This window comes from Sceloporus occidentalis, unplaced genomic scaffold (genome assembly GCF_023333645.1).
Source record: "Sceloporus occidentalis isolate IW3139 unplaced genomic scaffold, rSceOcc1.0.p SCAF_4, whole genome shotgun sequence".
NCBI lineage: Eukaryota > Metazoa > Chordata > Lepidosauria > Squamata > Phrynosomatidae > Sceloporus > Sceloporus occidentalis.
This window is the reverse complement of record NW_028316984.1, coordinates 16,759,398-16,772,241: the sequence shown is the minus strand read 5'-3', so window position 1 is coordinate 16,772,241 and position 12,844 is coordinate 16,759,398. Positions and strand designations below refer to the sequence as shown.

At 39.7% G+C, this 12,844-nt stretch overlaps 1 protein-coding gene across 2 annotated transcripts in view; it reads left to right on the top strand.

Annotated features, from left to right (window-relative positions):
* PLCB1 (phospholipase C beta 1) overlaps positions 1–12,844 on the top strand; it is a 581,938-nt gene that overhangs the window by 195,884 nt on the left and 373,210 nt on the right. For both annotated transcript variants that reach the window (XM_089519303.1, XM_089519304.1), the window contains exon 3: positions 3,173–3,247. In XM_089519303.1, the coding sequence (XP_089375429.1) occupies positions 3,173–3,247 (75 nt within the window). The remainder of the gene's footprint in view (positions 1–3,172; positions 3,248–12,844) is intronic.

The following is a 12,844-nucleotide window of genomic DNA, read 5'->3' as shown; positions in this document are numbered from 1 at the left end:
TTGGCCAATTTTAAGCTGATTTTTGTTGTCGTTTGAGGTTTGAGGGCTTTGCAGGATTAAGGAAGAAAAATGCTGCATTATGGGTTAGCTTCATGTTTAGTTTGGCTCTGATATCTGGAGAGGACATGAAGCCTCTGCTTGATTCAGAGGAATATTTAGATTTACCTCAAACAGAGAGAGATACAGAATGACCAGGGTAACTCAGTCTTGGCAGATCTATTTCAGTTTTACATGGTCCTAAAGTACACAGAACTCCAGAGGCAGGTTTCCAATGAGAATCAGTTTTATTTAAAGCGGGAAATAAAAACATTCACTTAAATGGACAAACACGTGTGTGCACATGCACACACAGAAGGACTAGAGAAATCAAAAGTGGGAGGTTGGAATAGATGTAAGGCTTCACTAATGGTGATAATTACCTATGCAGATCTTGATTCCAATCAAAGTGGTTCCAAAAAACAAATAGAGGACTGAATCACTCCCATGGCAAGTGGGAATGGGGATCGATTGAGATGCTAGTCAAGTAAACTGACAGAGTTTCTGCCTGCTACTGGACTGAGCTGGAGACTTGCTGATAAGTCCCAATGTTTATACCAAAAATATGCCTCGAGGGTAGATTCCAAGGGGTTGAAAAGACCAAATAGTTTTGGAATTCTTTAAAATGGGTTTGGAGTCACTTTGAAATGTTTGGAGTCACTTTGAAGTAGTTTTCCAAGGTGGTAGCACTGAGGTGTGAATGGATGGCAATAGAGGTGTATTTCCAGGCAGAGAGGATTAGTGCGCAGGATTGCCAGTACTTTGTTTATCTTACATCAGCCCATTGTCCTGTAATCCTGGGGTCTCCTCACCTTTTCCAGAATGTCGGGAATCAGTCAATCAAACTGGGGGCCTCATGCAACTTCTGTCTCGCTAACCTATGTGCGACAGCTATTGTTTGGATGGCGTCCACATTTGGGTTGTGGAAGGGTCACTCAGCCTATGTTTTATTGTATTTCTGGTATCAAAAAGGGAGGGGTATTGACTGCCAGTTTTTAATAACAATTATTTTGGTGGGACTTTGAGCTGGAGAGGTCCTCTAGGGGGTCCCAAGGGCTGCATGTGAACTGTGGGCCTCACTTTGCCCTCCCTTTTCTTGCCCAATAGGCAATAAGGTGTATTTTTATTGTCAGTCAAGCTTCTCTACCCATGATATCTTAAATTCTTAAATGCTTAAATAGAGCTTCTAGGCATTGATGCTAGAATATTTTAGATGCAAAGCATGTGCTCTGCCACTGAGTCTTGGCCCCTGCCTGCATTCTATCTCCTTCAAATAAAGTGTGGAATCAAAGTATATTGTGACTAATCCAGAGAATATCCTAGTGTAGGCAGCCTGGGAGAAAAGATCCCAAGATTTATTTATAACTTGTTTTGCCCTCATGGAGTGATTGTTAAAGGGGAAAAAAACATGTCCCATATATATTAAAACTAACAAATCTGGGAGACGACTAGGCTACCCTTCCCCTGACACGCTACTTATCTGCCTGGAGGCTATATACATATTTACATGGAAGAATATTCAGTCATCCGAGCCTCTGCCTGCTTTCTGTTTGTAGGATGTGGCCCATTGGTGGTCTAAAGCATTATTCTATCATGCCCATTATCGGCTGGTAAACCTACTTTAGCTTCAGAGCTCTAGTAAAATTTACACTAAGCCTTATGAAATCCCATCTGTTGAATTTGACAGAAAAAAATAAGTAGCTGTTGGTGGGAGTAGATAGGTAGCACTAGATGCACATCCTTTTAGTTCAGCTAGTTAGAGCACTGCTTTATGAGATTCTGGCAGGCCAGTTTAATGGCTTTTGGCACTGACAACTCTGTTTCTCCTGTGTATCTGATTTGGATTTAGAGCAAATAAGCTGTACTAATTATCTGTATTAGCATAAAGAGATGCTCAATTTCATAAACATTGCCAGTGCTCGATTTTTTACAGTATACCACAACACATTAGATTTAAACATCTCTGATCTTTGGAGAATTACTGAACTAATGATAAATTCATGTAGTTGCATAAGATGCCCCAAATGAGCATGTACTTTCCCATAACAGAAAACTGTTACATTTTTAAAATGCAATTGATATGCCATGTTTGAGGGTTGTTTTTAAAACTAATTTGATATACAGATAATTTACATCTTCAATAGGGTTATAACACCTCGGGGAGAGCTCAGCTCTAGAGAATACTAAGTCTCACATTTTAAAGAAGTAGTGTTTGATGGGTTCTATTACAGACTGGCTCTGTGTTTTTTTATTACTCTGATCCATCACTGCAAACTCAGGACATAAAAAGTGTTTGTAAATATTCATTCTTGATGGGAAATGGTGTCTCAACAATGTCTTCGGTGTCAATGTTAAGGACATTTAGACGTCATTTTTGTAAAATAATTAAGCTCAATGAGTCACTCATGTGTGATAGTTAAATGACCAGCACTTTCTCTAATTTATAGTTTTCAGGGGTTTGTTTGTGTGCAAAAACGTTGTATTTTTGCAAAATACTGTATTTTGTGCGAAACATACTATCTTTACCATGTAGCAGCATTCAATCAACTGGTGCTAATCTACAAAGGAGACATGACTGGCAGTATTATATTTGCATTTTTAGGACATCATCTTGACATTCTAAATAACAGTGTGGAGAATGTGTTCATGTTTTTAGAATATTATGTATTGTGATTAGCACCAGTAGTTTGAATGTGGCTAAACAAGAATTACGCTTACTGTTGCAGTTTTAACCCTACGTCTGTTTTGTGTGATTTTAACATTTTTGTTCTTGTCCTATTAAATGTGTATTTCATTGTCATTTGATTCCTGTATCTTCATTGCTGAATTTTATTGTTCATAAAGTGAACTGCCAATGAACATCTTTGCAAATCCTTAGCAATCATTACTTGTACTTACTGAAGCAAATCTAGTACTTTGACTCTGCCTTAGAGCAGGGAAGGGGACCATACAGCTTCCAAACATTGCTGGATCGCAACTCCCAGCAGCCCTCATCATTAATTCGGCTGATGAGAGCTGACCAGTGTTGCAGTTGAGCAACATTTGGAGGGGCACATGTTCTCCATCTCATAAATGTACCTGATAACATTGTGTGATTTATCCAGAACAGTAAAACCTATTTGTTTTCTCTTGTCAGGTTCAGGAGTCAGAGCTGTTAGATATCAGCCTTGTCAAAGATGCCCGGTGTGGGAAACCTGCCAGAGCTCCCAAGGTAGGAAACAATTGTGTGTATATATCCTAATGTTGCAGATATACCTTAGAAATTTGCAAAAAAGAAACCAGCAAATTTTGCTTCAGGCACTCAAACACTCATAAAGATATTAAAGAACTGACGAAGAAACAATTTTCATTATTGAGGGAATGAAATGAAGAATGAATGGTTGAATATATGGATAACATTTTAAAATAGTAAACTTATTAAGTTACTGTTTGTGAAGATCTATGATAAGTTTGACTTGCTAGTTGAAAATGCTCTTTGTTTTCTACAAACTGATCCTGTGATTTGGTAGCTTTGGTGGTCTCCAGGTGCTGAAATAAAGACCATGTTGTCAGTGAGGCTATCCTATGTCCAGAGATGATAAATTGTTTTTTCAGCCATGGAAGTTTTATGTGCGCCCCTTCATTTCCTGATGCCAAATCTAAACCCTTCCTTGCTACACCTGAGCCTCTTCTATGGATTTTAACTCCTCAGCTTTACCACTTAGTCTTCTTGCATGTGGGAGAGGTATCATTTCAAAGAAAGCTGTCATGGAGATCTTTGATTTCAGTTAGCAACCTAACTTTGGATTCCTGGACACCTTGACTACATTCTCTTACATCATTGGTGTTATCATATGCTACAACCACTTACTGTGAACTCTCTGTGAATGGAGATTTTTGTCAGAGCAGAGGATGTTGGGCTTTGAACAGGGGATTTAGGGAAGGCGTGGATATTGTCTAATCTGTTCTGGGAATGCAAAGGGAAAAGTCATTTTGATGTATACTTTATAGACATACATTGGCGGGTTACAAACCGCCATTAGGGACGTCCCTTCTAGATGCCCCTTGCCCTATCAGGGACTCAGTCCGTACAAAATGGTGACGCCCTGTTCATATGGGCGCCACCATTTTGACGTAATGGACGCTCTGCGTCCGCACGTGGCGCACCGGAAGTGATGCCGCGAGTGCACCCTTTGGCAGTCGCAGCGCCTCTTCCGGGGCCTTCCTGGGCTTGAGAAGGAGCGCGATTTCCACGCTTCTTCTCTGCAGCATCCGGGAGCCGCGCCGTTTAAAGGCTGCGGCTCCCGGACGCTGCAAGTGGCGGCGGAGCCAGACCGCCGCTTTTCAGCGGTCTATAACCCGCCATTCTTTTTTTAAAACATGCATGAGAAGTTGAACTCTTTACTTGAGCTGAGGTGTTTACCTAAAGTTTAGTTCACAAACTGCAAATAGAGACCTAAAACTGAGCCAATACTGAATCTGAGCTGAAATGGTCCTACATTTTTAGGGTTAAATCCCGTCATTAGTCCCAACTAGAGTAGACCCATTGAATCAGTGGACCTGACATATGTGCTGACATACATATTTTCTGTTGATTTAATGAGACCAATCTAATTGGGACAAACAATTTGATGGCAGGGCTTTGTTTATAAGCAGAGATTTCTACAAGCAAGGTCTGTTCTGTTTCCTGGGTTAATGTGGAACAATGTTTTCTTTTTTATATATATAGGTCTTTTTCAAACTTGGTTTTACTCTGTTCATGGTTTTCTTCAGCTCTTTGGGTGTCTGAAAGCAGGGCTGCAAGATTCAGGAAACTGGACTTAAGCTGACTATTTCAGTGGTATAGTGTAATTGCATCTGGGCAATCAGAATTCAAAATCTGTATGTTTTGATTCAGCAAATATTTGTTTCAAAGTTGGTTCAGCAAGTTGTATCTTCAAAGTGTCTATTTGTAATTAAAAAAAATACTTCTTTAACATCCCATGCTTCTACAATGAGGACACATGAAGAAATTGAAAAAGCAGGTTAAAGATTAACACTAGAATTAGTAAACCTAACTTTTTGACAAGAACGACTATGCTAGTGAACAGATTATGGAAATGTGGTAGAAACTTTCCCATGCTTTCATTAGCAACACCAGTTGTAAAAACTTTTAGCATTAGCTAAGTTTCAGGAAATTTCAGCTAAATGGTATTTAGCCAACCTACTTCTTATATAAACAGAGAAAAAGATTTTTTGAAACATATTTGTTTTATTGCTAGTGACTGGCAGAGAGGTTTCACCTGGGGAGAAACAACTTAAATAACAGTTGTTACGTGCCTTCAAGTTGTTCCTGACTTATGGAAACCCGAAGGTGAACCCACCACAGGGTTTTCTTCAGAGGGTGTTTGGCTTTGCCTTCATCTGAAGCCGAGAAAATGTGACTTGCCCAAGGTCATTCACTGGGTTTCCATGGCCAAATGGGAATTTGAACTGTGGTCTCCCTGAGTTATAGTCCAATATTCAGACTACCATGCTGCCTGCTTAAATAATAGTTCACTGACAAAATTCAAGATATTGCCAGATGGAATGCACTTTCTCTGGATAGACAGAATCACCAGGGAATGTTTCCTTGACGCTTCAGGGCTTCCTCAAAGTATGTGCTTCCTGAGGGTGTAAGAACAAATATATTCTGGGCACTTGAGGATTGTCTCAAACAGCACCTGGGTCTGCTTTCATCCTTTACCATATTGTGCTACAAAAAAGTTCCCCCTGGGTTTGATTTTATTCCATAGGAATGCAGGGTTTGTTCTCACCAGCCATATGTGTGCCTTTGCATAAGCATGGCATATGCTTATCTACCATTTATAAAAGATAGGCCTCAGGCACTTAACAAATGGCTGTCTGGGAAGGAGGGAGGTATAAAAATTCTTTCTGGAAGTGTTCAACTTTTTGGCTGTCACAATGGGTATGATAGTATGCAGAAGTGTATGAATTCAACTTAGTTTGAGTGGCTACACCAATCTGTAGCTTAATCAGAACAGTAATGTGAGTTGCTACGGGACATGCATAGCTTTACATTGGTTGGAATAGTCCTTCCTTTGATATAATGGAGCCTTCTGGCAAATTTTATTCTTGCATGGATGTTGGAACCTCATTTGTTGCCATGGTGAATCTTGCTGCTTGCTGAGGAAGAACATTGCCCACTGCATACCCATGGGTGAAAGGAGATGATGTGACAGCAGTGGAAATGGGCAGCCATTTGTAGCTGACCTTCGTCTACTCAACCATGGCTTTAAAATGTATAGGCTGCTTAGATATGGACTTAGTTTGGCACCTTTGTAATGAATTTTGTTAAAAAAAATCAAATAACCCCTAAGTGCATGCCTTCTGGTCCTCTCAACAGCATGCCATATTTCAGATGCCTGGCCAGCCTAAATATCCCGAAGGCACTAGATCACATCTGTTCTTGGAAGCTAAGTAAGGTCAGATCTGGTTAGCACTTGGGTAGGGGACTGCCAAGGAATACCAGGTATTGAAGGCTGTATTTCAGAGGAGGCCAATGGCAAATCACCTCTGTGGAATCCTTGCCTAAGAAATGCTGCACCCTATAACTTAAGTCTATGAAAGCTTATGCTACCAAACTCTTTCTCTCAGTTAATCTCAAAGGTGCTATAGGATCCCACAAGAAACCCTACGAAATTCATAGTGTCACCATAAGTCGGCAGGCAACTTAGAGGTACAGTATGTACACACATTTCATTATTAAAGAAACATGGAAGTGGCTGCTTCTCTTTGGAGTTTTTCAAACAAGGGAAATTCCATGCAGAAATGGGGGTTTAAATCGGGGGGGAAACCCTGCAAAAATGAGTTGATTTTCACATAACGTTACTTTCCCGAAAATAAAAAAGAGTGGATTTTGTCTACTTTCTGTTCAGGTTAACACCACTTTAACAACAAGATGTGTGAAAATCAAGCCACTTGTGCAGGTTTTTCCCCAGCTTTTAAATCCTGTTTTTGCACAGGATTTCTCCCATGTGATAAACTCCATTGTAAGTGCTCTGGTATCCCCATGAATTAGTAACATTTTGATATTGCACCTCTGGATGCCAGCATGTTCTGTGGAGACTGCAATGACCTTTAAAACACCAGAAAGTTAGTATTTCAAATAAGACACACAAACCCAACATATGGACTGCTTAAACCCAAAGGATGAAGATGGTTTGATAAAGGAGGAAAAACCCCACCCTGCATTTCCTACTGAAACAGCAAGTGATGGATGGGTTCTCAACAACAGATTAAACAAGACCACACTCCCCTTTATTCTCTACTGTGTTCCCAAGTATCCTTCCTGTCCACACATTTGGGGTGCCCCAAATTCTGTCACTGCTTTGTGAAGTCAATGATGCTCATCGATCAAATTAGTCTTTTTTTCATCTTCTGGATATCAAAGCAATCCACCACTTTGGAAACCATGTTTTTCTGTCTTTCCAAAGTGCTACTATGACTTTGTTTCTCATGAAATCACCTTAGCCTGGGGATAGTTTTAAAGTATAAATATGACTAGGAAAGCCTAGCCTCTTTACCACAGTCAACTCCATTCTCTATGTCTGGTGGCAGTTGCCCTCAGACTTCCATATGAGCCACTCTCTTTCTGCTTGGCACATAGTAGATTCCCTAGCAGCACTCTGTGACTGTTGCCTTCAGACACCTGTCTGAGCTGTTGTTGTTTTCCATGGATCAGATATTACCCTCAGTCTCTATTATCCCCTTTCACTTTTCCATTTCGGTTACCTCTGAATGCTGGTTGTTAGAGTGAGTTATTCTAGTGTTCATGTTCTATCATAGTTCTTCCAAAATAAAACCTTTCTTAGTTCATTTGTGTCTGGAATTTCTATCAGTATCGGTATTAAAAGGTTCAGGAGTAGCTGTGCCGGTCATTTAACAAATACAAACAAAAATCCATCAGAGATACCTTTATTGGCCAACCGAAATGCACAATATACTTGTTGCAAGCTTTCGAAGCTGCATGGGCTTCTTCATCAGGCAAAATGTTACAAGCCAAACAGGAAAAAAACAAAACAATTGGAGATCTTAGTCAGATGCCTGCCTGTTGTTTCATCCCTTAGTAAAGATGTTATGATGGGGAGGATATAAACAGGTGTATTTGGTCCCAGAGGTTACCCACCCTCTCGCAAGCCAGAGTAATATTCCCCAACAATTTAAAGGCAGGCAATGGTTGTCAGTGGAGACTCTCTAAGCCTCAAACCTTTGTGGGTAAGATCATGGCTTTGAAAGCCTTTAGACTCCACCACATTTGTTTTTTTCCCCTTACCTTTCTCTTCTCTGCCAGATTTTTTCTTTGGTCCTTACCTTTCTGCCCCTCCATCTTCTTGTTCCTTCAAGCTTACTATTCTCTGTCTATCTTTCTCTGAAATCTCAGACTCAGAGGCCTGTCTCCAGGTTAGTGAAGGTCTTTCATACTACAAGCTACAGATAATTAATAAAAAATTTATTTTAAAAAATTCCAAAATAACCTCCAGTATTTATTCAGCATTACTGCCAAATTTCAGGTGTTCATGTTTCATAGTCTTGGAATAATCGAGAAGACAAACCTCTATGACGATGACAACAACAGTGTTATGCAAAAGGATCTTGAGACTAACTGTGTGAAAGAATGCTTCCTCAGATGTTGTTGTTATTGCTGCTGCTGTTCCTCCTTTTCCTCTTCTTCTCTTCCTCCTCCACCTCTTCCTCCTTCAAATGACCAGTTTCTTTTCAGGTAGTCTTTATAGATAGCATGGCCCACTGACTCTTTCCATGGGCAATGCCTAAATAATTTTCTGTATTTCCTTCCTCTGTAAATTGAATGAATATCAGCATTGTTGAACTGAATGTGGCTCTTTTACATTTTCAGTTTTTCATTAACATTCAAGAGTATATATTCTGCAATGCTTAGTAGTACTTAAGGAAAATCCCCATCAATGGTGCTTTACTGTATTTAAATAAGTTCCTGTCCTTGGCCTTTCTAAATTTAAAATGGCAGTTACCCTATGTGGATAGCATATACCTGAAGATGTCATTTGGACAAGCAATTGCTTTTTATGGATCATTTGAAGGGCCCATTTGAGTGCCAGGAGGTTTCTGAAAGGTTAGGATTATAATTGAAAACCCACAGTATTCATTTATGATACTTCCATACATAAATAACAAGTTTGTTCTCCCTGATTATTGGGTTATGATGAATAGCATGAGCACATTAGCTACTTGCATTTTTCTTTCAGAGGAAAAAAAAAATCTTAGTATTAAAAACAGGTTTTATTGATTCACGTATAGCTGTTGTTGTTACTATTTTCAACTATTCAGTGGCAAGCAGCTTTAATCGTAAAGGGCTTTAAAATAGCCTTTGTTTGCTAGATGGTGTCTTGTGTCGCCTATATAAATGCCCCTTGTATAAAATGGCAAAAAACAGACTTGCTTTTTGGAATATACATATACATATACATATATATATATATATATATATATATATTCAAGCCATCTATATTTGAGTCCATGGATAAAGAACCTGCAGATATGGAGGGCCACAGTATTTTTGTTTCATAGCAAAAAGACAACTATGCATCCTATGTTGTTTAGCTTCAGTTATTGTTGCTTACATGAACACATGTGACACTAGATGCTTTTTGAGGGGTGGATGAGATGCATGTAAAACCAAATAATTAATTTGCCCAAACTAGCTTTTTGACTCTTCCCAGCTTCCTCAAATCTTTAGTTGCCCTTAGATAACTGTGAACATGGTGTCAAAATTCATGATTGTCACTGGGAATAGTGAGACCCAGGACTATCTCTGCCATTAGTGAGTTAGTCACTATAGCAAGTAGACAGTGATGGGAAGGGAGACAACAGCAATATGTTGGGAAGATAGAGGTAGATGAGCCATCTGGCTTGTCATAAGTCTCTTAAGCCAGCCTGCTGCCCTCATATGCAGCTCAGTATAGTGAATCATGGATTGGGGCTTGTCCCTGAACCTTTGGATGCCGATCCCTGCAATGTTTCCAGGAAAGAAAAAGAAAACAGCTATACCCAAAGTGCACAAATATAGTACTAGTTCTTGGCCCATATGTATGTGTGTGATGGTTGGGGGGGGGGGGAATGGGTGAGAACTAGCTGGTCTTCTGCATAAGAAAGCTTGAGAAGTTTGCCTATAGAGTAATTGCAGGTAATATAAAGGGGAGCAGAGGTTAAAATGAAGTGTACCAATCAGAAAGGTGACTGCAGAGAAGAAATCAGAAGAAGACTAAGAATGGTCAAGGTAGCTAAGAACTGGACAAGAGCCTAAGGTGTAAAGATATGCAACTGAGCACTAAAGTCAGAATCTTCCCATCTGTTGTAATCCCCATCACCATGTGTGGATGTGATAGGTGGACAGTGAAGAAAGCGAATGGGAAGAAAATCAATTTGAGATGCAGTGCTTGCGATGAGTGGTGAGAATGCCATGGACAGCTAAAAAGACAAACAAATCGGTCCTTGAACAGATCAAGCCTGACCTTTCCTTGGAAGCCAAGATGATGAAATTGAGGCTGTCATACTTTCACCATATCATGGGAAGGCACAGCTCATTAGAAAAGTCAATAACGCTAGGAAGGGTGGTAGAAAGAGAGGAAGACGCTTTGCCAGATGGCTAGACTCAATCAGGAAGACTGTGGGACTGAGTTTGCAGGACCTAAGCAGAACAGTAGAGGATAATGGGTTTTGGAGATGTCTCATCCACAGGATCACTATGAATTGAGGTCAACTCGAGGGCAGTTAACAACAACAAACAACAACCTCCAAAAACGACAGTTGGGAGTCATCTTTTTCTTTTTTCTTTTGTTTTGTTTTCTTTCTTTATTGTTAGTAGTTTGTTTGGGGTGAGTTATAATGTGTAGTTCATTGTTTTTATTTATGTTATTCAGTTTTTATAATGTGTGTTTTTCATTCAATAAAATAATATTTTTTGAAAAAGAGAGAAGTGTGCCCATAGAGTTGAAGGGCCAGGCAAGCATCCTATTTTTTTTTTTTTATTTCGGCAGCAAAACATATTAGGCTGGAAGGGATTTGACAGTGTTGACAAAACTATATGTTGTGTTTGTTGGCTGCATAGGTCTGTGGCTTGAAACAACATGTAGCTAGCATGTAGAGATGGAAAGAATATTCAACTGATTCAGGAAAAACAGACAAACAATAAAGGGACTTTTTGAGGCTCTGAAAACTCCAGTGAGGAGAATATTTTTCAAGCCCCTTTCATGGTTCCTCTCCCCTTCTTTGAATAAACTTCCTCTGGATGTTGTAACAAGAACCAACATCGGAGAACCAAGAAAGTTCCTAGCCTTCCAGAGTTAGGGCTACAACCTCTCCCCTAATATTGCAGGGCAGGCCAGAGGGACATTCTCCTCCTCCTTGCTGATGGAGACATTTTCCCTACACAAGACCTCTTTGAAAACTGCATTTTCTCCCCAGTACTTGTATGGGAGAATACCATCAAATCCCAGGTGCTGTAAGCTATGGGGTCACCATAAGTCGATAGGTGACTTGAAAGTATGTGCATGCTTGCATACATGCACACAAATATCTGTATGGCCACCTTGAAATAGCCCAGGTCTGCCAGCCTTGGCTTGGCTTGGCTTGGCCACTAGTCTGGAGATGCTAGAGGAACCAGAAATGAGCATCTCAGAATCACTAATCTTTTCATACACATGAAAAGTGAAGAATCACTCAGTGATGGAGGCTGCAAAAATGTGTGTACACAAATGAGAAGAGGCTGGTGAAGAGGAAAACATGTTAAGAATGGTTCTTGGCTACTGTCACCTCAACAGTTCTAATACTCACCCTTGCTCTTACATACCTACTTGCCAGATTGAATTTTCAGTGTTCCAGTCATTAGTGGATTTGTGCAGAATTTGCAGACACATTATCATATTGCTGATAATCTGCCCAACTTTCTTTGTGGAGCTTGTCCAAAGTTAAAAAACAAACAAAACTTTATCCCATTGGTTACAGCTGCTTTCTGAATAAACTACTTGATATGAGTATCATCATTTGGTGCTGAAAGAGAATCTCTGCTGAAACCAACCAGAGGGCATGGAGGCAAGGATTTTTCAAATGATGGCCTACTTCATCTACTTGGAGCTGAATTGGGCTGCTTCAGACTGGAAGCAAGACCTCCTCTGTGTAAAACAAATTAGAGAAATGATATATCAGAGAGGAGAAGTGTCTTAGCCCAGCCTTTTCACAGAACTGCTGGTTTTCTATGTGTATGTATTTTCATTTTTGTGGCAGAAAGCTGAATTGCATTCTGAGGAGATATAGCCCAAGCACAGGATGATGACCTATGTGGGATTGAGTAGTGCCTTGGATAATTTACTTTTTGGATAACAACTCCTAGAATCCTCCTGGCAATATGGCTTTTTGATTCAAGCCATAGTCCTGGCGCCATTAGGAATAGTCAAGCGAGCATGTAACATTCACTAATATTAGCACTTTACTCAAGAGAACCAATTTGTAGGATGGTATGCATATTTTTTAAACCAAAGAAGCTGCCTTTAGTGGTCCACTTTCTTGGCACCTTCCCCTTTAATTCTTTAAAATTATTGTTAAAAATTCTTGTGAAATACTCACACTAGCAAGAGGTAACATTTTCTCCATAAACTCTTTGCCAGCATATTAATTTAATCTCTCTAGGAAAACAACAGAGAATCTCTTTTACCTGTAAAATGCATGATAGAAATGGATTTCTATATTATCAGGCATAACAGTGAAACATTTTAAAAAGTGTGTGTGTGTGTGTGTGTTATGAACATTTGATTTT